Source organism: Antennarius striatus, chromosome 6 (genome assembly GCF_040054535.1).
Source record: "Antennarius striatus isolate MH-2024 chromosome 6, ASM4005453v1, whole genome shotgun sequence".
NCBI classification, from domain to species: domain Eukaryota; kingdom Metazoa; phylum Chordata; class Actinopteri; order Lophiiformes; family Antennariidae; genus Antennarius; species Antennarius striatus.
The window spans coordinates 15,689,625-15,716,087 of NC_090781.1; the positions used below are offsets into that span (position 1 = coordinate 15,689,625).

The following is a 26,463-nucleotide window of genomic DNA, read 5'->3' on the forward strand; positions in this document are numbered from 1 at the left end:
GTAAATAAGAACAGTGACCTCTGCTGTGCTACAAGTCTTGAATGCTGAATAAAGAAGTGGACATCCATATTGGATTGAAGTTTCTCTAGCAGGGGTCAAAAACGCTAGAGGAAGACAACATTGCTTGTATAATCAATCACAACATAAGGTTCGTGACCCTCTGGCAGCACAATGTAAATGTTCTAAGCTGTTGAGCTACTGTATTCCAATTATAAGCAGCAGTCATTATGAACTTCAGTTTGGGGGTAGTGCTGAGAAGGGGGTATATACCATTGACAGGATTATAGAAACCACGACCAAAATACTGTAATCTCCCAGAGAAATGAGAGAAACTAGGGGGTATGTTGACCCTCGACAGCTAGCACCCTGCTCTGCAACCATCAGATTAACAAACAGCTGGTTGCACGGTGATGGATTACATTCACACTTGTTTTCTTCTTGTAACAGTCCTCACTGAGTTGTATTTGCAGCACTTTCAGAAGTGCCTCAAAACTATAACTTGTCAAGAAGTCACACAATATCAGTGAACGAGTATTCGATCAGTCACGGAGATCAGTCACAGAATTGTTCGTGTCATGAGCAAACCAGAAAACCAAGATTGATGGCCACAGTTTTGCGTACATGCTTTTTTAATTAACTGCAGTGCTTTGATAATGTGATTGAGCTGTCAATTATTTTTCAACTCAGCAACTTAAAAAAAAGAAAAAATAATAGCCAAAGTTTGCAGGAAGCCTTCATCTTTGCAAAAAAGTCATATCCTGATGTTTGATCAGGCATTTGACCTGTAGTGATGGAGCATCTCATGTCCATAATTATCACTTGATGAAAAAAAAATCAGCATCTAATAGGCACAGTCTGTTTGTTCCATGTATGTATTCTAATAAAATACATGCATAATATCAGTGTTGGATTTTATCATTAGATAAACATCCCTATTTTAAAACAGTGATTACAAATTGAGGTTAAGAGTCTTATTTGTGAATCTCATCAACTGTTCTCAGTAATAAGCTTAACATTTTTGACCTGCCCTTACATCATATCTTCTTCAGTGTGATCCGATAATGATGAGACAAAACAAGTACATCTCTGTGTTACCACTCAGACTTGGGGGAGGAACAATTTCATTCCATCTGCATTATTTATTACTTTGTACAATGGAGTCTGTGTACCTTGAAACCAGGCGTTTTTGATTATCCACTACCTAATGAAGGTGCTACTTTCAGGCCACAGAGGTGAATATTTGTCTGATCAGACCTGAAAGCTGTCAAAAGGATTTCAGGGACATATGGAGCTATTATCTGGTCTGTTCCATGTGTCTTCAGCAAACATGATACCCAGCGTGACCTTCTGCTTCACCGCCATCATTTTCACTGTATTAGGACTGATTGCTGTGTATTATGCAGTATGTCAGAGCTGGATTGCAGCTGGATTAAGTGTTTTACACTTATGAATGAAAATGAATTTATAAATTTTAAAAAGTATACTAAAAAGTCAGTTGACTCTCTTAAAAATATTGCATTCACATTTCTGCATACAACTGTCTAAGCATAATTGTGGAAGAGTTGTGTACTGTATTTACAAAGTGAAATATCAAAACCCATCAAGAATTATCACTCGTGGCACTTTGACTTCCAGGAGAAATGTAAGAAGGAAAGGTCATCAAATGTGAGTAAATGCAACACAAATAAAACTTAAAAGTATCAGTTCAACCATGAATATCTCATGATTGAACTAATAGTGGTAGTTGTTTATAAATGAGAACAAATGGTCTCATGGTCCCAGTGATTCAAACTATGTTTCATTGGTTGGATTGACAGACACTTAGCAGCAGGAATGACAAACTGCGTGTTTAATGCAAGCAACATTTGTGAGTCAAAAATAAGACCTTAGTGATATACAAACCCTACTCAGATCTCCAGAAGTGACTATTACACATTAATGGAACTCAAAAGGTGTCCCAGCAATCAAATGTCTAAAATGCAAAAGAATTTTGGGATTGATGAACCAAAATATTTCAAAAGAAAGTGACAGTATCTCCATCCAGGAAAAGCTGAGTGCAGAGAATGTTAACAATCGAAACCAAGCAACTGCAAATGAAATGTAAATGAATATAATGTTCTGACATAACTTTAGTCACTCGGAAACAGTTCTAACGTGACAAAAATTACACATGCATATGTGTGAAGTTCATATGATGCAAAAAGCAAAATAAGTCTGGACAATCAGCAACTGAATGCCTGGGTGTTAAGTGACTTGAATAAAATCTTGAGGGAGCACTCATTCATGAACAATCAAAAACAACCATAATATAATAAATAAAAAATGTACATTTGGAGTACATACAAAAATAGTGTGAAGTGGTGTCTTGAAAAAAAATCTGTGCACTATAAATGTAGAAATGCAAACATCACTCAAGCCTGCTACTATATGCCTAGAAATACCACTTACCATCATTTCAACCTCATGATGGCATGAGAACAATGTTTGTTTTCATACTATGTCTTAGGATATTACAGTATTTGCAAAAAAAACAGGCAAAAAATAAAACAGCAAGGCCAAGATGGTTAAGTGTCAAAAAGTAAGAAATCAACAAACATGTCATCATGGTAAGGGGTTCAAATGCATTCATCCAGTTAAGACTAAAATGTTCATGTGCTCTACAATAAAACTACTGAAAACACTACACTCAGTATTAAAAGGTAATTCCATTTGGATTGACAGTGCAGTTCAACACACTTAGCATTTTGTTGGCCCAGTTAGTGTAGTGCTGAAGACAAGTGACAACACAAAAGTAAGAGGTTCACAACAGTTTCCAAGTCTTCAAGTGTATCAGTACTTGTTGTGCCACTCGCACTGACCAACACTCACCTCCTCAATATCCAAGTTTTTTCTGGATTTGTAAATAAATTCTCCAATCGCTACAAAAACTGACAAGACCAGTCCGGCTGCCAGCACAATAAAAATTCCCCCTATGTTCTCGACACCCAAAGCACTCGCTTCTTTGCTGTCCTCCTCTGGGCAGCCATTCCCTCGCCACCACTTCTCCTTCATCATGTGGAGTTTCCCTTCCTCCTGAAGCTGCAAGATGGCAATGGTGACCTTGTCTCTGTGAGGCGAGCCTATGGCAGAAACACAGCAGTGGGATGAACACTATTAACACGTTTACATTTTGGTTAGAATTCTTGTCTTGTTTTTCTTACCAATTGGGGTTCCCACTCCGTAGCCCTTTGAATCTATCAAGCCTCCAATCTGTGTGAGGTTACAGTTACGCTGGCTGATGTACTCAATGCTTGTTGACTCCATCAGGAGAGCATAGTCTGTGGTGAGAACCCTCTGAATGCCCTCGCGGTTATTTTTCACCAAAGCCGTGTTTTTTCTGCTGCTCATGAATGCCCACATTTTCTCATAAGTTGAGATCTTTGATTTCTGTTCAATCAGAATAGGGATTTATCAAAATTTGTGACATGTTTTACAGCAATAAACACAGCAAACAACAACACAGAGATGGCACAAAACAGATCATGACGACACTTTGTCATAAATATCATAAACCATTTGGTGGTTGGTGGTTTATGATATTTTAAAACTAACAGTATTTAAAAAACATCAGCTGACAGGCTTATTCCATTTTCTCCCCACATTCAGATAAATCGGGTTCTGTTTCACATAAAGGCAATGAATCCTAATCTTTGTAGGTGCAGAGGAAACTAGATTACCTTAAAAAAGGTCATGGTGGAGCCGTCTCTCACAGCACCATATTCTATTTTGGTTTGCTTGGCCAAGTCATCTGCTGAGTCGATCGGCGAATCCATTCTCTCCACGGTGAGGAAGGCAGCCAGGTTGGCAGTGTATGAGGAGATTATGATCAATGTAAAGAACCACCATATTCCACCAACTATCCTTGTGGAGAGGGCCTTCGGCATCAGCTCAGATCCTTCAAGATAACAACACATGGTACAAGATACAAGTTAAGAATTCTAAAACAAATACATCGTGAGGTAATGGAAGCTACAGCATGCAAACAACAAGGTGCCACATGAGAAACATGTTTCATACATTCTTTGAAAGAAGATGACCGAAGTTGTTACACCAACAGGAAACTTCAAGTATGAAATGTGACCTCATATTTGAAAACAGCATGAAAACACCGTACATTTTGAATTGGAATAATTTTACCTTGCTGCATAAGTGCTCCAACTCCAAACCAGACACTGTTTATTAGAGTAAAATTGTTTTCAACCACATCTGAGTCTGGGTTGCAAGGATGAGGGTTGTACCACTCATAAGGTGTGAACCTGAAGGGGAAGAATCAAACAGACACAACTAATCATCTAAACCAGGTAGCAAGTTGAATTTGTAGAGACTACATTATTGAGTGGTTTAACAAATCAAGTTGCTTCACTTATTACCTGGCAATTACAAACAGCACACAACTGACACCAAGGCACGCCAGCAGGACGTACATCCAGATATCAGGAGACAACGGGTTGAGAAAAGAGAACACCCCTGGATTGGTGCCATTCGGTTTGTGGTAAAGGATGCTGATTCCCAGAGTCATGAAGGGTTTGGAGAAATCTATCACCTTTTCTCTCACATAAGTGATGGTGAGAGGAGCCACTGCGAGGTCAGCCACCTACAACATGTTAGAAGCATTGAGCAGAGCCACAGCAAAGAACACAGACGTCCGCTGATCACTTGGATATATTGGATAAATTGGATATCTCAGTTATGATGTAGATTGATACTCACATGATCAATAAGTTCTCGCACCATGCCGTTCCACTCCCCTTTGTCATTCTGAGCTCCATATTTGCCATCTGACACCAGCTTCACCTCATAGGAGAAGCCCAAGATGTTGGAGAGCTCTTTGAGCAGGTCCAGGCAGTAGCCCTCAAATCGATCATTTCCATACAGCGGTTTATCAGATTTCTTATACATGACATAAGGATTTTCCTGGAATAAGGGTATTATCAATCAGCAACTTTTATTTATATAGCACTTAATCACATCTGAAGACATTTCAAAGTGCTTTACAGATAGAAAGCCAACAATGCCCTCCAGAGCAAGCATAAGCATATTATAAACTTTATTGTTTAATCAAGATATTTGTCTGATAAAGATTTTATTTCATTTCATACCAGAATAGTTGTGACAATGAGGGTTCTGTTGGCCATAGAGTCTGTCACATTTGTGGATGAGTCCTTACTGCTTTCTGTTAAATTAAGGCCTATTTGGGAGTTCCACACACCAATCTGTCAACCATAGAATGTCCAATTAAACACACCAAGTGGGGGTCAAAATCCACATCTTTGTGCGATCAAGGTAATGAATGGACATAAGGGCAAGGAACAAGACACTAGTGAGAAGATAGTGGAAGGATAAACAGGAGAGGATGGGAGAGTAAGGAAAATACAATACAAAATCTTGAACAGACACTTCCAGTGCAGAAATGTTGTCAACATTTCATCCTGTCAGCCCCTAAAATGTTTTGTTTTGGTTTTTTTATGAGGGGACATCACAAAGGGCAGCAGGTAAAGTCATAAAACATTTTGGCATTCCTTTGGTCTGCCAGGGCAGCCAAGGCACAGACCTTTTTCCACACTTTATTCAGGCGGTTGCCTGCGATTGTCTTGCAAAAATAATAAAGAGAAAGCATTTCAATCACAGGGCCCTGAACTTAGAAGAATAAAAACAGTAAAAGATGATGCTGAGTTAGATTTATATGTGGAAACAGTAACTCCTCCAGTTATTTAATTATAAATTAATATATTTTGCATCCAAAGTTTCAACTTCTACTATCATAAGGCTGACATTAAGAAAGAAAGGACATTAAAAAAAGCTTTACAGCTCTCAGGAAAATCCCCTCCGACATCATGTGGGACAACAACTTTGTGTACTGTTGTCTGACTTGTTCATTTCCTTTGCTGTAGTTTTTTTTTATTTTTTGAGGTATTAAAAGGCCTTTAGAGTCCTTTAATTTGTAGCTCAAATGTGCAGATTTTCCTACTGCAGCAACACTGCTGTTTGAAAATGGTTTTCCCACTCCACCCGGCTCCACTTGAATATCCAAACTAACAGCATCCACTGACAACACAGATACAGGTCAGATAGTTCACCTTTTCCAAGCCGTCTTCCTTTAAGCTGATAACATCCAAATCGAATTCTTTCCGCAGGCCGTCTGTCTTGTTTATTATTATTTGTCCCGTCAAGCCGTTCCACTGAGCCTGTGGCAGACAGGATGCAAAACAAAGCCAGAGAATCCTTGAAGCTGTTATAGCAGAAAACACATTTAAATTCAATGCAAAGATGTCTGGAGAATGAGAATATTTCCTTAAAAATGAGTAATGATAAATAGAATATTAAACAACAATGACAAAGGTTAGGTGTATATAATGAGCCTTTTAACATTGGATCCTCCGTGGTAGCATCCAGTAAGCAAGCAAAGCGAACGCTGATGTGAACTGATGTAAACGAGTAGGCAGGCTGAATCTCTTCTGAGCACAGCCCAGATCCGAGATATTTGAGTGCAGCTGATAATGAAAGGAGCTCGGCTGAACAGTTAAATCTGCAGTAGAGCGAGCTTAAAGAAGCCAACTGCATCTCGATGTGTAATGACAGCAAAATATGAGGAGCCAGGTTTGATAAGTGTGATGGCATATCTACAAATTAATGGACCCAATGACCCACTGATAGAATTTGCCAATGTTCAGCAGATGGCATTTTTGGTTTTCAATAATTTAAAATTGTTCTGGCTGCAAATCAATCTGGAAAATATAGCACCAAGTCATCTTTTATCGCACAGAGACAAGCAGAGATATATGCATATATCTTCTCATTCCTTTCTGAGACTATTGCAAATGAGAAATTATGTAATTAGACACGCTGAAAAGGATTTATTTGGAGAGACAAAAGTATCTGGCTGCTCCTTCATTTACATATTATCAGGAACATTAATTAAAAAATCATTACTCTCATGTTTTTACCTTTAATGGAAGCCAACCGTAAAAAACAAATAAATTATTGTGGCACCACTTAATGCCACTGAGCAAAGAAAAAGCAAAATCAAAATGTGCAAAAATCATTTGTCTTTTATGGAGAATATTTGTTAGAAATCCACAACGGATTCATTCAAAAACATGAAATGTTAATCATTTTATCTTTACAGTCTTCTAACAGAAAAATAATTCCCTCAATTTTAGAAGGTTCCATCATCGACGCAAGATTGACTCAATGGCATGATAAATATTGTTATTTATAAATATTGTTTCTGTCAGGCTTTTCCAAATATCTATCTCATGTTTAGAAGGTGATGGGCTATCATTTCACCAAGCCGTGCTTCACACAGTCTTACTGCACTCATCTGTGAGACCTACTTGACCCCTTAGTCCAGATTTACTCCTGTCATTAAGTCTCTCTTTAAATCCTCACCAATCAAAAGAGTATCCATCCCGACCATGTGTCGGTCTCATTACTGTACATGAAGTGATGACATGGATCCTCTGGGATTGGAGAATACAGAAGATAAAAAGCATAAGAAAGAATGCACAGACACTCAACCTCTGCAAATACAGTGGACAGACCATCAGAATCACAGTGAGAAGCAGTCACCATTGACTCATACACACTAGTAAATATAAGGAAATATATATGAGAGCAGAGCGCACTGAGCCACAAAGCATTCACTGTATTCACTGCCTGGCTGGAGGGTACTTCAGAAAAAACACAGTTATATAAGACAGTCTTATATGGTCATATTAGTTTTTACATGTTTTAACCCATTTTACTAGAATTAATATACTGTGCTGCTGATAATAATTCTTCAGTTGTCCCTCAGTGAGTTACTTATGAATATGTTTCAAGCCACTGGATCCACTTCCCCAGCAGAAAGAAAAAGTCACTACACGTGATGCACCATGGAGCATTGTTTTGATCTGATTGTTGTCAGACACATAATTAGGACTTCGATCTGTCACCTCTGTCAACCAGTTTGCAACAAACAGGCAGAAAGATGGGATGTGGGAGATTTACCTATACATTTAAAAAACTGTCAAGACAACATTTGTCAGAATGAACATACGTACTTATACCTACACACAGAAAAGAGTTTTACTGTGACATCTGGTTTTGTTACTTTTACCACCTCCTGATATCACTTTAAACATCCTTCACTGTCTTTATCAGTATGAATTGCACTCAAACTAATCCTTTATTGCTACTGACAGCAAGCAGAATAAAAACATGTAATGAGCTTTGAAAAATATTGGCTCTTATGTTCCAGGTGGTATGTCAGATCTACAGTGAGTGGAAGGAAATGTATTAAAATGTCATATTAATACATTGCATTTAGTAAAGTATTTGTGAATATAAAGTATATCAATAAAAAAACAGGATGAGAACAAAAATTGTCCTGTTGATCACAGTAAAGAAAAAGCTCCTATATAATAACTCCTGAAAAAATTCTGATCACACTTTTAATTTCAGACCGTATCTGCTCCTCTGGAGTCTTTGACATTGAATGTTTCATTCAATATGCTGTCCTCATCCTTAACTGAAAGCTCATTTGTCATAGAAGCATTTAATTAGAGACTGCAATATAACAAGTCTATCAAATTCAGATTAATAACATAGAAGGTCTGGTAAGGTCTAAATTTGCAATTATACTGAGATCATTTCTGGTGGACGAACTATGTGTTGTACAAGCTGACAGTGTTCACTTTTAAATGTGCCTCTGTCTCATTGGCTCCCTATTTTCTGCTGTCTAATCAATACTTTCTGTGTAATTCAATATATGTTTTTCATTTTCAATCATTGAAGTTCTACACTGCAGGAAACTTAATGTTGCATTCCTCAAGAACATCTAGACTGAAGATCATTTCAAACAAGTACTCTTTTCATATTTTATTCAGCATGGATTAACATCCATTCTACAAGCAACTGCTCTCATCAGCTGCCATGTGAAAACATACTAAATTAACTCTGATGCACAATACTGCGTTGATCCCTAGCCCCTGAAAATAAGTTTAAATGTAATTGTGCACACGTGTTCCTCACTCAACATTTCTGATGTCCTAACTGTTGTTTCTGCTCCTGCGCCCATGGAAATGAGAGGCAGCAGGCTGTGAAATAGATGTAGGAGAAAGCGGGTATTACACTTTCTTCCACCAAACTCACATCTTTGAGCATGTTCATGAAGCGTGATCCAAATCGCCAGGGTTTGTGTCGGTGGCACTGGAGGGAGCTGACAGTAATCTGAGAGGTGCGTTGTGAGGCTGCAGCCACCATGTAGACGGCATCGTACATCAGGGCTGCTTCAGTCTGAAAGAGAAACACAGCTATCAACAAACAAATCATCTCGTGCAGTCATGAGGACTATTTATACACATGCACAGAACCTTACGGTTCCTAAAAGCACATTCAGACCCTGCAGCACTAAATGTACAAACTCCATGGAGGGCAGTCAAACCGGCAACAAAAACAGCCACAGTAAGACAAACAGAAATCAATAGTATGGTTATAAGGAGCTACAATAAGATGTCAATTCAAATAGTCACATAACATCTGTAGTGATGTCTGGATATATCAAACTGCCTCAATTTATACAAGATGATTTGGATTTTATTTCAAGTTTGACATGCAGTTATTGGTGTTATTTCATCTTAATCTTATTGTGGAAATTATGTTTTTTCTTTCCATAAAAAGTTTTGGAATGCTTCAGTGGCTAATCAAAATACATACGCACACTGCACAGGTAGTTGTATAACATCAAATAAACAAGAAAAAAATAAATGGACTAATATCAAACGTTTGTTTGTTTGAGCTCAGGCCAACTTGTGTCTGCTAGCAGGCTCTTAGGAAATCCATGGATTTAATATTTACTGTTGAGCTTTATTTGAAATTAATGGGCTGTCAGTGATTTAGTGATCAAATACAGTGGTACCTCCACTTACGAATGTCTCTACATACGAAATTTTCTACATATGATCGCCTTAACAGGAAAATATTGCCTCTAGTATCGAAAGAAATTTCGAGTTACGAAAGGTAAAAATACAGTATGGGCTGCTACTCGCAGCTCCCAAAAGTTCCTGAACGCAACATTCTTATAGCTGCTCTGCCATTGCTATTATCTAGCATCTTCCTTGCATCCCATTGGCTAAGAGGGACCTCTGTGTGTAGCTAGATAGGTGTCTATGCAGTGTCCTCGTCATTTGGCCCTCGACCGATGACGTGTTCTGAATTTTACGCAAATATATTAACTTTTTGAGTATTCACTATGGACCCCAAGAAAGTGATGGAGAAAAGAGGAAACGAACAGACGAAGAAAATAATTTTTTGTCCATACAAACAAAGCAAGAGATCATAGGAAAGCATGAAAAAGGGATGCGTTTGGTTGATCTCGCCAAAGAATATGGCCGTAATGCATCTACAATCGCCAAGTTATTAAAACAAAAGGAAGTTTAAGGAGTTTAAGGCATCGCGTGGGTGGTTGGAGAAGTTCAAAAAGAGAACGGGAATTCACTCTGTTGTTCATCATCGTGAGATAGGAGCGCATGAACCAAAGAGGGCAAAAAACAATGAGGACAGAAGTTAAAAGGTAAATGACCATCGTTTTTAATTCCGTACTCTATTAATTTGTTTTCTACATTATGCACAACTCTCATTTATTTTGTAATAATCTAATTGTAACATGTATTTGTTGCATGTTTTGATGCATTTTTATGCTTTATAAAGCATTTATTTCTGAATTGTGGGGGCTTGGAACGGATTAGGGCATTTGCATGGAAAACGGGTCTCTACTTATGACATTTTCTACTTAGGAAATTTCTTCCAGAACCAATTAATTTCGTCAATAGAGGTACCACTGTATTTCACTATTTGTACAAACAATCACAATGCCATCAAAGATGATGCTGTTAGAATGAATGTCTCCACAGCTCTTACACGTCATAGACCTTAAATATCTGAAAAGACAGGAAGAAGGTGAAGGAAACCCACTGTCATCATCCCCTCCATCATTCCAGTCTCAACTTTGGAGGGAGCCTGCAGTCGCTCCATGGCCCACCGCTCCACCACAGAGGAGACCTGAGGATTGTCTATGTTGAGAAGCCTGAACCCCGTCATGTTGACGCCGCTGTAGCGGTACGGCTCCAGGTCAAGGGAGAACAGGTCCTGATGAAATGCAACGGAATGGTCAGTGCTGAATTAATGCGATGCTGTTTAAAACGACCCAAAAGTAGATGTGAATTAATCACAGAATTAATTAACAGAGGGAAAATATACAAAGTAATGTCCTGGAATTACGCCAAGGACATTGAAAACATCCTGCTATTTTAATTCAAAACAAACCCCAGATGTTTGACTTCATCTGCATAATCCTTGCATGAGAGAGTCCCTAGGATATCACACACATCCAAGCATGTGTAGGATAAAAGGATATAATTGAAACAATGGAACAGGATTTAATTACATGGCATGTTATCAGCTGTAGGTCAGGTTTGTTAGCTTTTTTAATCCAGTATTGTTGCGCTTCCTATGTGCACATGTTAGATTCCATCCATCCATCCATTTTCCTCCGCCTTATCCAACGCAGCGGGTCACAGGGAGTTGGAGCCTATCCCAGCTGGCATAGGGCGTGAGGCGGGGGACACTCCAGGGACGACGCCAGTGCCCACGCAGACACAGGGACAACATGTAAACTACACACAGAGCAGGACTCGAACCCGCCGTGTTGTGCGGTGACAGCGCTAACCACTGCGCCACAGTGCCACCATGTTAGATTTATTTTAGAAAAAATTTTCAGAAGTGAATAGGTAATAGTTTTCTTACCAATGTGGTGAAGAAGAAGTGATAATATTCAGTCATCATCCCCATGGACAAAATCTAAACAGAATAAGAGATGGTTTACTGATAGTTTTCCAGAATCTTGCTCATTTTGCTTTGTTTTTTTGTTTTTTCCAACACTGTCCAACTTTATCTATGAACAGCTACTCTCGCATTTCATTTATTTTCTAAAAGGCAAGCTTTGTGCATTTTTGGTATAAAAAATGTTATGTTAGTGTTGGGTTTGGAATTGAACATGGAAAGTCCTATACGATATGATACACAAATATAAAATTGACTGCATAGATTTGTGACTGCTCATTTCAATTTAGTTGTGGAGTTCTGACCAAAACCCTGAATACTTCTGCCCACTGATTTCATGCTGTTTGATGTTTATGTTACCTGTTTGAGAACATCAGCTGATGTTTGGTAAGAACAGTCAAATATGACATAAAATTCTTTCCCCTTCTTCATCTCTTTCAGCAGAGGACGGGCATCTTTACTTCCCGTCGGCAGCTGGCGGATCTTGATTTTAATGCTGTATCTGGATGGAGCTTTGATCAACTCTTGCAAACGAATTAGTCCTTGAATCAAAAGACAAGAAAGCCATTATTAGAGACAATATTTACAGAACCCACCGTCCATTATGACAGCAAAAACAATGACATGCAAACAACAAAAGCAAAAACAGACATATTAATCCAGGAATGAGCTGATCATTCATGCAACATCCTGTCTCAATGTCTCTCTGCTGTCGTCTCAAATCAAACGGAGAGACCAGTGACCAGTTTTCAGCAGATCACTCAATTATTTCACTCAAACTGTAAAGTCGAAAATGGTTAAATGAAATTCACTCTATGGATATAATTGATATTTATATTCTCAGGAATTTTGTTTTGTTTTAATTTTCTTGGACACAAAATGAAAAGTGTACACAAAGTAAACACATTAAAATTCAGTGGTGATATTTTTTCTTATATTCTTGACCATTAAGAATAATAAATAATATTTTAAGCATCAAATAAATACTAGTAAATATGTAGCTATTCTGTAGTAGACAAAGAGGTTACATAATCATTGAAATAATTAAAATCAAACATTATTGTTATATATATATCCTTAGAGTGGTAGCCTTTGTTGCAAAACATCGAAAAAATACATTTCAAAAGATTTGCATTGTATCAGAATTTAAATTTGTAATTTCTGCCAGCTGTCTTGTTTGTTTTTAGTTGCTTTGTTGGACAGCAAATGGTGCCACTGACTGCAGCCTCAGTACTTTGCTCTATAGAACTTTGCGTGTTGTAATAGGTTTATGTTGTTTTATTACATCCTCTATTTGTGAGCAAGTTAAACCAGAGTCAAACTCCTGTTTGTTGCACAAACTTGATACATACTGATTCTGATTTGTTTGTTTGATGTGAGTGGTACCATTTGCGTCCATGTCTGTATAATGGCCGCTTGATACTCTTGCAGTTCTTTGTGATCTTGAAGGGGTGACACTGTACTTGAGGTCGATACGTCATTCGCCATCCGCACATAATATACAGACAGTTTACTAACTAGGTAGGTAAAAACTAGGTAGAAATGCAGCCTTATACCTAAAGGTTCTTGATGCATGGTTTGTATATTAAGTATGTGCTGCTGAGGCTAAGTACTACCAGTATATATCATGTTACCTTGGGTTTCGAGTCCAAATTTTCCTGATAGAAAGCCAACAAATTCTTTTCTAAATCTTGTATGTGTCCACTTGTATACTTGTCAAATGAATCTCATTGTGATTGATGCATCTTTCTTCAATTCAATGAATTAATCAATAGGAATTATCGTACACATAGTTTTATGTGTGCATTTCTGTAATTTGGCATTAATATTGTAGTTAGGTTTGGATTGTCTCCTCAACAATATTGACATATTGCTTGAAACAGATTCAAAAACATCTTATTCTTGGTTGGGGTGTGATTCTGGTGGGTTGAATGCATCGATGTATCACTATAACTGTGCTGAATAAAGTTTTTGGCGCTCTGTAGGGTAGTCTCTTTGAGGAAAACATGACCATACGGCACTGGCTATCATTAATTAATTGAGTCATATTGGTTCATTAAAGCTGGTTGACAGCTCTTTGTGGGCCAGGTGAATATTTTCTGACTGCAGCTCCATGTAGACAGACTTCGCAGCAAATTATTTTCAACAGAAGTGTCACAGTATTCAATTTACTGCGAATGACCTGCTATGTATATTACCACTTTACAAACATCCGGGACATGAGAGAATATTACCTGCTGTGTTACACAGACACTGCGGTCATTCCAATTTATAATTACAATTTATAACCACACACTAGTCAGAACAAACTGACTTTGACTGCTGGCTGCTGAGAAGACTAACACAGTCATAAAAAAGCTCTTCCAAAAGTAAAATGTGTTTTATTGCTTTGGCATATTACTCTACTGGGTAAAGGACAAGTTCTGGACTTGAAGCACAGTTTGAAGTAATTATAAACCATGTAATTTTACCAAATGAATGTGGTCTGTGGTTAGTATGGCAGGTTTAGTCATTCACTCGTCTTGAAGGCAAATCGACCGTAGCTGTCTTGTCTTCAGCCACTTATCCAATATACTGTACATGCCACGGGTAATGCTGCATGAGACACCAGCTCATCCCAGGGCCACACACAAAGACAGACGCACACTCACACCCATGGACCTTAGGTGTGACCAATTCAACTAAGCTTAATGTTTTTCAAGGTGGGAGGAAGCCAGAAAACCTGGAGAAAATCCACACAGATAAGTGGAGAACAAGCAAACTTTGCACAGAAAGGAATCAAACCTGGAACCTTCTTGCTGTGAGGCAACAGCACCTTTCATCACATATAGCATTTCAAGCAAAACGCACCAAAGCTAGTTATCGGACCTTGGTCTGATGTGAGTTCTGGGTACCACTTCACAACAAAGTAACATCACAGTGAAGGTAGACTAGACTCCACTAAGCTGTCAAGAGGAAATGTGAAACAACTCATTTAATCCAATTTGATTAAACACCAAGACAGTGTGCTAATTTAAAAAAGTCTAAAAAAAATTTTTTTTTAAATGTTAGCAGCTACAACTACCTCAGCATTTTAATGTCATCTCAGCATTTAGGGCTCAAATATGAGATTCCAAATGATCATTTGAAAACTTTCCAAAGTTGTTTGCGTAGAAAGTCTGAGCTGACTTTGTAAGTCAGATTTCTTACTAACACAAATGATGCTGCCACCATTCTGCACACGGTGGAGAAGATGGTGGCCATATTTTATGGTCACACTGCACAGGTCGACATATATAAACATGTCACTGCAAATGAACACTGATGTTACAAATATATGATTTTGTTTAACATAACAGCTTTATTGTCATTTTGATAACTGTTTTTCACTCTGGGACAACAAAATAAATGCATCTAATATCACTTTGACTCACCAGTTGCATCCTCATAGACAACAGTGACTGCCTTCCATTTGTAGAATTGCACTATATCCAACACAGCTCGGCTTATGGAAGTGTATTCAGGATGGAGGTTGATGTAGAAGGTGTCTTTGTTGTCCACTGAGGGGTGTTTCCAGCGTGTCTGGATGTGAGGAACTTCCAGGGCATTGCAGATAGACTGAACTGCGCTGACAGATGAGCTGTGAGAGGGACCGAATACGGCCCCAACACCCAAGGCCAGCTGGTCACAGGCTGGAGTGATCAAACACAGTCACAAAATAATAAATGTCAAATTGATGCGTCATCATGAAAAAGCTTTAAAATTCAACAAAATTATCCTCACCTCTTCTGGATGCCTCGAAACTGTCGAATAGATTTATTCTCTGGATATCGTAGGTCAATGTGGTGTTGGGCATTAAGGTCCTGTTCCTGTTTATGTTGGTTACAGCAAATTTAAAGGCCAGTTCTTCAACACTAATGGGCTCATTCTCGAGAGTCTCAAAGATGCCGCCTGCAGGATGAGAAGGAACACAGACGGTGGAAGGATGAGCCAAAAGTTACTGATTAACTTTGAAAGCAATGTGATGAGACATATTCTGACTGTTGCACAAAGTTTAAGTGACGGCATATCATTTTATTCTGAGAAAAGTTGAACCTTAACTAACTTCACAACTTCTACATCTCTTCAATTTCACAGGATGACGTTAAAGTGATTAGGATGACTTGGTTTGGACACACATTCCTTTCAATACAGACCTACGTCGTAGTTTGAGTGGGAAGATACCACAACTATTAAAACATCATAATTACATACAAGAAAAATGAAATCAGGTTGCTACCCCAATGCAGCATGTGGACTAAAATGAACTGGCAGTGGAGAGGTCCCAGCTCACCTCCTGAGCACTGCTGAGGTGCTCTTGAACAAGGCACTGTCCCCTTACAGGTTGCTCATTGGGGCGCACCACACACACACCTATACACACACACACACACACACACACACACACACACACACACACACACAAAATATATATATATATATAGACTGTGAGTGAAAAATAAATTCCCCAAGGGTATTATTAAAGTACATTTCTTCTTTTTTGTCTTGAAACATTCAATGTCTCAAGCATAGTATAAAAAAAACATTTTAGAACCTTTACAAAAATAATTGAATGTGCTCTATTGTCAATTCCTGTTTTTCTGCGGGAAAAGAAAGACTCAGGGGCTAAAGGATTCTGTGATAGATTAACAGTGTCATGTAGAAAATCTGTTCATGTAGAAAATGCAGCCATGCATGGATTTATTTATGTCTTTGTGGAAATTATTTTAAGTACCAACTTCCACCTGGAAGGTGTGCAGTAGTGTGCTTTTAAAAACCATGAATGATGAGCAATGGTTAGCCATCTGGCAGGGTGGGCCAATACCAGAAAAGTTGCTGCTCAAGGTACATTACCCAGGCTGAAAAACATATAAAAATGAAATAAAATGATTACGTGTATGATTACGATTAAAGATTTTTTTAAATTTAAATCACCTTATCCAAATGTACTCTAAAATTGAATAATTCCATTTTCAACAAGTGTCCATTTCTCTATTTTTCATGAAAAACTATCAAGCCAAATCCATGGAATTGATAAAATACTAAAACAAATTTGTTCTGAAAAGGATGCGAAAGAAATTCTTGGATCCATTCCTTTAACTGGATCTTCATTGAAGTGTTCTATAAAAGAAAAAACAACAAACAAAAAACCACAACAAACAATAATGGAAATCATGATATTAATGTGATTCTTAGAAGCATTTCTTGCCATTGAGTCGTTGTCGCCCATGTGAAATTGTCACAGAAAGGTTTAATGGCATAATTGGAGGAAAAGACAAATCTTGAGAAGTTAGATTACCAGCTAGAATTTCAGGATATTGGTAAATGGACTGTACATACAATCAATCACTCAATCAATCAATCAATCAATCAATCAATCAATCAATCAATCAATCAATCAATCAATCAATCAATCAATCAATCAATCAACCAACCAATCAACTTTTATTTATATAGCGCTTAATCACATCTGAAGACATTTCAAAGCGCTTTACAGATAGAAAGCCAACAATGCCCTCCAGAGCAAGCATAATTTGTTAATCCCGAAGTTAGGGTTGAGCCACAACTTTTCTCCACCTGTTTGAGCATGGTGCTTTTTCCATCATATTTGGCAGTTACTTAACAGGGTACCATAAAACTGGAGGATGATGTGTGTTCAGTTCCTTTAGAATGACAAGGCTGTTTTCAGCATTTTTATCATTATTAAATGACATTTTTTGTATTTCTTGTTTGTTTCACACATATATCATGGAAAAAATATTTCCTTACACATCAATTAATTATTTTTTTTCTTTTAGTTACAGACCTAATTTACATAGCCTGTGATTGTCCACTTGTATATGGATAGCTTCATTAGATTATGTTAATACTGTAATTGGATTTGGATTATGGATTAATGTAAGTGAAAGGGACTGCTGGGCCTTATCAGGTATGTGATCCACTATTGTTTTAGTTAAAAAGGCAAACTAGCAAACTCAAATTTTTGAAACCAGCAGGACGTACATAAACTGCCTTCTGTCTGCTGGCCAACATTTCATATTTTCTCTCTACATACGGTCAGACAAGGCACTGAGTAAGGGCCAATGCTTACAAAATGAGCAACATTTAATTTCATTCCATTATTCTTTTACCAATCCCACAGAGAGGAGGTTGTATCAGACTTGAGAAGATCATTCTGGAAATCATCCATCTCTTAATCCAATGTACTGCTCCAGAAAAATGATGAGTCCAGCATGCTATGGCCAGCACTATGCATATATATTACTCCAGTCAGGCAGGGGTGCTCTATACAGTGTTTTAAATTTCACTTACATAAAGGGCAGCTGGGATTAAGGCCAGAAAATGCTGGATTCTCACTACCTGCATACAAAGCACCCACACTCTTGTGAGACTGAGAGTTGTTATCTATGGTGAAAGGGCCTCAGTGTGACAACTTCACCTCAGCCTTTCAAATATAAAACAGTGAAAACATCTGTGTTGTCAGTGATAGGATTTCTGCAGTAACTACATTCAGGGTTAAATTTTTACTCTCACTACTTTGACATTCATAAACCCAGAAGGAAACTAGACCACTTCTGAACAGAAAAGCTTGTCTCCTAACAAATGTAAACTAATAATGCTGTGAATTTGCCTCATATGTATTGTTTTCCATCTAAACAAAACCAAGACTCGATGAAGGTAATTTTAATTCACATTAAAAAATAATAATTTATTAATAGCTATGTATGTTTATCATGAACACATATTACATAAATGTAATTTAAAATACTACACTGATTTGCAAATGGTCATGTTTCAACACAGAGGCCACAGACTGCAGTAGGTCATTGCACTCTATCAGTCTTTGAAGAAGGATCTGTGAAATTGGGATTGATTTGGAAGGAGAACGGGCCTTTAAGAAGCTCCCCTTGAGACTTTGATTGTGAATGACCTTTTTCTTCAGTGTAGCATAGCCTCAAACCCCTAACTGAGAGAGCCTTGTCTCCTTGTCTCCCTGGTCACTAGGGATGCTTGAAAGTGCCAATCCTAATTATGGTTAGCAAGCATTAGTGGACAGCAGCTACAACCTGTTAAGAGTTCCTACTTTTACACACTGAAATATGAAATTAACTCTCTGAAATAAGAAAACAGGAAAATGTGTCCATCTCACCTTTAAATGTGAAGTTTTTCTTTAAGGGGATTTTAGTATTGAAAAGGGAAATTAATATGAACTTTCTACCATCCAATCTTAATGTTGCTTCAGTACAGAGAGTTCAGAAATGGAAAAAAAAATTATCTGCATGACAGCCTCATAGCATCAATTACCATGATTTTTGCTTTTCTTTTTCAGTGACAGACTTGTGAGAGGAGAACCCGTAGTTTGTACTCAAGGGGAAAATAGCTGCTGCTCTTCACATTTTTTGATTTGCATTTTTCTGGCTGACCTCCAAAGACACAAACATGTATTCATTTTAATTATTAAAATGCAATCCAAGTATCTGCTTCAACCAACAAATGCTGAATAATTTGCTGTGCTCCATATCATTCCTTAAAAGAAATAAAGTTAGTTTTTAATTTAATTCCTATTTAATTTACTGTCTCTTTTAATCAGTAGTGACTGTTGTATAACTGACATTCCTATGACAGGTTTATTACCTTAAGTCATAAATAAATAAAAAAACAGCGCTAGCTGACACTGGCTACATCTAAATAACGTTGTCTCTTTTTGTCTCATATTTACATAAAGTATATATGAGACATCTCCAAACCATCTCAGTCTGGCCTCTCTGACTGTGTTCCATTCCAAACAGCAACATATGTAAACACACACACACACACACACACACACACACACACACACACGCCCTCATGCATTCCAGGAGGGCGTGGTTTCAAACCCCAGACATGGGCGGACACTATCCAGTGAGAGTCCTTAGGCAAGACCCTTAATGCTATACCAGCTTACCTCAGTCATAAGCGAACACAATAAAGACAAAGTCATACCGGCTCAGAGGTCGCCCGGGTCGGAGGGTCCAGGTTTCCATTTGGGTCACGATCTTCAGTAATCCCAGAGAGAGGGGGATTACAATCAAGGCTAACAAAGAAACAGCTGTTAACCCCAGTGTTAAAACATCCGTAACCGAAAACTGCTATCACAACTGGAGATCGATGAAATACTACAACAATGCTATGGCAAGGGGGAGCCAGGACGCCAGGTCAGCGGGGGGATTTCACCATCCCCCCCACAATCCGAGATTGGGTACCAAGCCCCTTCAATACAAGATCTGCTCTCCTGAGAAGGAGGATCGTGACCCAAATGGAAACCTGAAGCCTCTGACAAATACCGAAGCCAAGTTGTCACGTACCTTCAGAAGATCTGCTAGAAGATGTGAATGTCAAGCAACAGTAATCCTCGATATATCCTGGCATTTAAGATCAACACATAACAAACAATACCCTCCATGGAAGAGACTGTTAGAGGCCAAGATAAAGGTGACACGGAGAGAAGTCAGCCAGCTAGCCGAGCTGCAGACGGGGAACATTGTGAATAAAGGGGTACCCAGGAAATACAGCAAGCTCTCCATACCTGAAGCACTCGAAACTGCCGTTAGAGACTAACGGCTCTGGCTACCCAACTGAAGAGATATGCCAGGAGAATAAACAAGACCTTCTCCACTCAACCAGCAAAGGTGTACTCTCAGTGGCAGGGAAATAGCAGCTGGTGAGACCCACCAAGAACTGAGGTGGAGAAATACTGGAAGGGCATATGGGAAAAAGAAGCATCACACAACACCGATGCCCAGTGCAACGGTGCTAGTGGACCTTAGGACTGACCCCAGCTGCCTCCCAGAACAAAAACCAGTAACCATCTCAATGGCAGACATCCAAGAAAGAGTGTCAAAGATGAAGAGTTGGTCAGCACCGGACCCTGATATGATCCATACATACTGGCTAAAGAAGCTGACAGCACTCCATGAGCGTCTAGCAGCACAGATGAACCAGCTGCTAAGGGATGGGATGCACCCAGAATGGTTGACTGAAGGCAGAACAGTCCTGATCATGAAAGACCCAGAGAAGGGATCTACCCCATCCAACTACCGGCCAATAAGCTGTACAACATGGAAGCTCCTGTCAGGCATCATGGCGGCTAAGATGAGTAGGCACATGGATCAATATATGAACGGGGCACAGAAAGGAGTTGGTAGTAACACCAGGGGAGCCAAGCACCAGCTACTGGTGGACAGAGCAGTACACAGAGACTGTACGAATAGGCAGACCAACTTGTGCACCGCCTGGATTGACTACCAGAAAGCCTACGATTCAGTGTGGCATTGAATACCACACACATGGATACTGGAATGTCTGGAACTGTATAAGATCAACAGGACACTAAGAGCCTTCATCAAGAACTCAATGGGAATGTGGAAGACAACCCTGGAGACTAACTCCAAGCCAATTGCCCAAGTTAACATCAAGTGTGGCATATACCAAGGGGATGCACTATCACCACTGCTGTTCTGCATAGGCCTGAACCCCCTCAGTCACATCATCACAAAGAGTGGCTACGGATACCGATTCCGAAGAGGGACAACAATCAGCCATCTCCTCTGCATGGATGACATCAAGCTGTATGCCAGGAATGAGCGAGAAATTGACTCATTGATCCACATGACCAGTATCTACAGCGACGACATAGGGATGTCATTCGGATTAGACAAATGTGGCCGGATGGAATCAAGAAGAGGCAAGATGATCAGAACTGAAGGGGTTTACCTACCAGGAGGCAGGATAGGAGACATACAGGACAGCTACAAATACCTTGGAATCCGACAGGCTAATGGCAATCATGAGGAGGCTGCAAGGAAGTAATCCACAGCCAAATACCTCCAGAGAGTAAGGCAAGTCCTGAGAAGTCAGCTGAATGGCAAAAACAAGATCCGAGCCATCAACATGTATGCACTGCCAGTCATCAGATACCCTGATGGGATCATAAGCTGGCCAAAGGAGGAGATAGAAGCCACAGATATCAAGACTAGAAAGCTCCTCACGATGCATGGACATAGTGTTGGTGGACAAAGAGCAGAAGAGAGCAGCGGTGATAGATGTGGCGATTCCAGCTGACGCCAACAACAGGAAGAAGGAAGATGAAAAGACTAAGAAGTATCAAGGGTTGAAAGAACAGCTGGAACATATGTGGAAGATCAAGGTTAATGTGGTCCCTGTGGTAGTAGGGGACCAAACTGGAAGAGTGGCTCCAGCAGATTCCTGGAACAACATCTGAAGCCTCAGTCCAGAAAAGTGCAGTCCTAGGAACAGCTAAGATACCGCACAGAACCCTCAGACTCCCAGGACTCTGGTAGAGGACCCAAACTTGAGGATGTCACACAGATACCACCCCATGTGGGTGAGAGTGACATATTTATATATTTATATTTATATATTTATATATATATACAGTATGTTTGTGTGTGCGTGCGTGTGTGTGTGGTGTGTGTGTGTGTGTGTGTGTGTGTGTGTGTGTGTCTGTGTGTGTGTGTGTGTGTGTGTGTGTGTGTGTGTGTGTGTATGTATATACAATATATATATATGTATTTATATGCATAGACACACACACACACAGAGGGAGAGAGAGAGAGAGAGAGAGAGAGAGAGAGAGAGAGAGAGAGAGAGAGAGAGAGAGAGAGAGAGAGAGAGAAACCAACACTTTAAATTCTACTTTTAACAATGATGCATATAAAAAAGGAGTTGTGCATTTCATGACACGCGGTTAAATTGATTCACTCAGTAGGTTATTAGTTAGTGAATGAATATATAAAAAAGTTTGAGCTGCCAGGGGTCATTTAAACTTCAGTAATTACTTGATTAATTGATTTCTACTGACTTTAAAGAAAGGATGGCTGAATATTCTTGTTATGGCAACCATTAATTACTGTCTGCTGCGATTCTTGGGATAGCTGAGCCTCCATCCCTCCCTTAATAGAACAGACAATGTTTTGGGGTGATGCATGCTAGAAGGTTACAGAAACAAAGGATTATGCTCACGCTGCAGGCAAATGATGGTATACCCCTTAGGCTTTGCTTTTAATAGACTTCTGCTCTGTCCTTTGATTCAAAACAAGAAAAAATAAGATGGACCAGGTTTTCACAGCTGGTTGTTCTTTTAAATCCATGACAAAAAAGAAAGAGGTGCATGCCAAGAAATGGATATTAAAATTGTATTAATGCAATTATAAAATGAAGGGAAATTTTTAAGGCAGAGCAACACAATGATGTAGTGTTGTGCTATCTCCCTTCTCCCGATGCAGGGCCATTTCCCAGTGGCCCCATCCCCACCTTAAAAACACCACCAGCACCACTTCAGCCTGGGTCCATGCCAGAGTGTGAATAAATGAGGAGGTCCTAACCAGTCTACTGTCTTCTTTGATGTGGAGCACAGAGGTTTCTCTGTTTGTAGGACGGCTGCTAGCAACCAAGCATCAAAACATTTCAACCAAACAAGTCAGGATTAATGATCTGCAACATTATGATCTTGTCAAATCAGATATCACTAATATACAAACTAAGCAGCAAGAAATATGAATTGAGCAAAAAACTGAGCAGAGCAGAAGTTGAGTGACAAGCTGCTGCTTCTGTGCTCTCCCCAATGATGGGATTTAGTCCCGTACTTAGAACCATACTTGGGGAAGAGACTTTCTGCACAAAGAAGATTAGTGTTAGTTGTTTAAGAGCTTGAGGCAGAAGATTCATCATTATTACCACCCTGGTGAAAAGAGTGGATGTTAGTCACAATCTGATGCCAGTTCTCACCAAGAGACACAAATGTTAATTGAACCAAGCCACACACCATATGGGAGAGATTATGATATGTGCGGGTCACGAAGAGAATGACGAAGATTAGGTGACCTTGGAGAATGATAGATGATTCAGGGTGATTATTGGGGTTGTTAGAATGGGGATGTGGTTCTGGCCTATTGGCTTTTACAGTTATGTTATATCACAAGTATGATTATGAGAGCCTTTGTGTTTTAACAGTTGTGTTGCTTGATGCACCTGGTAAATGATGCTAATGATGATGAAATTTGTAACACAGTACACTTTTCTTAACAATGTGCAATATACAAACAGATGTCACAATGTTGGTCATTGACTATGTCACATTGAGATTATCACTAATCACCTTCATATACAGCCCTGAGGACAAGACCAAACTTCACACATTTCAATGTCTGTAATCATGTCATCTTTTGTGTATTGGAGTAAAATTTGCCAAGTTTGAAACACTACACAAGAACAATGTACATCAAAGTGTAATACACTAGCTGAAGTTTATTATTTTGTACCCTCATTTTTCAAACTCCTTCAACCGATAAAGGGCCATTGGTGACTATGCAGTTAATTTCCCTCATCTGTCTATAATAGACTCCAAGAGATTGTGTCCTCATTAAAACACTGTATATTAGGTCCATGCATGGAGTCCAATAATATGAATAAAGGCTCATAACTGCCAATATATCATTAAAGAAATCAGACTCATTCAGGACATTGGTGAGCTGTGACTCCACATTAAATTTCACCTGTCTAAAGATCAGATATTTCAAGAAATCTTGTCTTCTTTGAAACTGGACTCCATGATGATGACACTTAAATGGGTACTACAGAAATCACACAACAGAATAGAAAGCTGAGTGCAATACAACCGCCACAGAAAATAATATATAAGCACAAAGCTGCAGCTATCTGCTAGACATTACACAGTTCTGATGTGTTATAGTGACAGTTACTGATAATACAGGAAATCTGAAACCTGATCATAAATGTAGTGAGTGGCCTGAAAACAGTTTAGACTTGGCAGTAAGTAGATTGTCCTGCACCCTACAATTCATCTAGTTTACTGACTCAGAATGGTGAACATTTGCATGACATCTGCATGAACAATATCTGACTGAATCATCTTTGTTGATTTGTTCATTAACCTTTATAAATAAGTATTCATTCATATTCATTTTGAGTTTTAAAGTTTAAAAAATATACATTGTGATATTGCCAGAAAATTACATATTCAGAGATATCTATTACCTATACAGAGAAATATGGAGTATTTTTTTTAATTGCAAAAGGAAGACGCCTGTTGTCATGTTAAGAAATATTGAATGTATAGTATCAGTGTTTACTTGGTTAATAGGAGTAAAACACTTTTGTAGTACTTACCGATTCTCAGGACTTGCTGTGAAGTAAACCAAAACTCGGCTATAAAGTGCAGCAGTGAAAATAACAGTCCCTTCTTTCTAGCCATGGTCCTCCGTTGAGAGTGGATTTTAACATTGATATCAGTTTTTCTCCCCTCGGTCATTCATGCTGATAACTTGCCAGTCCTCATATCTGTGACAAAAATAAACTGGTATCCGACCCATATCCATCCCTCACACACTGTGATGAGAAGAATCGACAACAAAAACACCCCAGTCTCAACTGTCACTCGTCAAAGGAAGTCCAGTCTTCCCATTCTAAAATCTTCAATGTGCCGGTGTGATTTTACTTTCCATAGTCACTGTCTAGACATTCCTCTTATCATTTTTTTCTGCTGCACACTTGAATTGAACGCGGCAGCTGAGGGTGAGTTCGGTGCGCCGTTCTCCAGCTGTGAAGCGTGCGCTCAAATAAAATACTATTTCCGGTTTAGCTTTCAAAGTAAATTAAATTGCAACAAGATGAATAAAGGTTTTTGTGGCAGCTCAGAACAATTGCTTGTTCGTTTCACGTTATATATTAAATATCTAGTTCACTGTATATTTTTGTTGATAGATAATCCCCCTTTGGTCTACAGCTCTTCAATTTATTTTGAAATCAGCCTCAACTCGTTTCCGGGTTCGCACTCACTGACTGGTTCGGTCTACACAGCTGAGCATCCCTCCCGTGCAGGCGCTCAATTGAGGGCACAGCCGAGCCGCTAATCTGCAAACATGGATACGTCCTGAAGATTAACTTCAAATCTGGCCACAGTCGACCTCGACAACGTCTTTGCTTTGCTACACCGAGGAATGATTAAATCTTTGCTGCGGCCCTGATGGAAATGCAAATCTAATCTTCAAACTGGTCTGTGGTGCTTCCTTGAAGATTACCCGCCACAAATTGTGTATGTGACACATTCTTACAGTGGAAATGTGTTTGCGTTACCTTAACACGCCCTGCTTTGAAGAAGAAGAGAGAGAAATAAGGGTTTGAGGGTCAGAGTTCAAAAGTTCTCTTGCTGGCTCAGTTTCGCTGATGATGCTCCAATCCATATCTTCAAGCAGGAAATCATCCAGGATGTTTGATGGGTTTCTTTGGATTTGTAGGATTTTTTTTTTTCTTTGACCAGAATTTAGTAAAATTAGAGCTGAATAATTAATTTATTGGCTAACAAATTAAAAAGATAATCCTTACACTGAGTATATATATATATATATATATATATATATATATATATATATATATATATATATATATATATATATATATATATATATATATATATATATATATATATATATATATATATATATATATATATTTCCTATTATGAAGGATGTGAGAAGGTTAATACAGGAATGACAGAGTTGTCTGTCT

The 26,463-nt window shown here is 38.8% G+C and overlaps 1 protein-coding gene across 2 annotated transcripts; it reads right to left on the minus strand.

Moving 5' to 3' along the window:
- Nucleotides 1-1,762: 1,762 nt before the first annotated feature.
- Nucleotides 1,763-25,444, minus strand: LOC137596282 (glutamate receptor ionotropic, kainate 1-like). Of its 2 annotated transcripts, XM_068316636.1 has the most exons (16): nucleotides 25,066-25,444; nucleotides 15,622-15,789; nucleotides 15,273-15,530; nucleotides 12,220-12,401; nucleotides 11,824-11,877; nucleotides 10,993-11,166; nucleotides 9,172-9,315; nucleotides 6,117-6,224; nucleotides 5,591-5,629; nucleotides 5,139-5,252; nucleotides 4,750-4,953; nucleotides 4,410-4,633; nucleotides 4,177-4,295; nucleotides 3,717-3,934; nucleotides 3,201-3,426; nucleotides 1,763-3,119 (listed from the first exon to the last, which is right to left on the minus strand). In XM_068316636.1, the coding sequence occupies exons 1-16, from the start codon at nucleotides 25,205-25,207 to the stop codon at nucleotides 2,830-2,832; spliced, it is 2,664 nt and encodes an 887-aa protein (XP_068172737.1). In that variant the 5' UTR covers nucleotides 25,208-25,444; the 3' UTR covers nucleotides 1,763-2,829. The 2 variants fall into 2 exon arrangements, with proteins under 2 accessions (XP_068172737.1, XP_068172738.1); XM_068316637.1 differs by lacking the exon at nucleotides 5,591-5,629.
- Nucleotides 25,445-26,463: the final 1,019 nt, after the last annotated feature.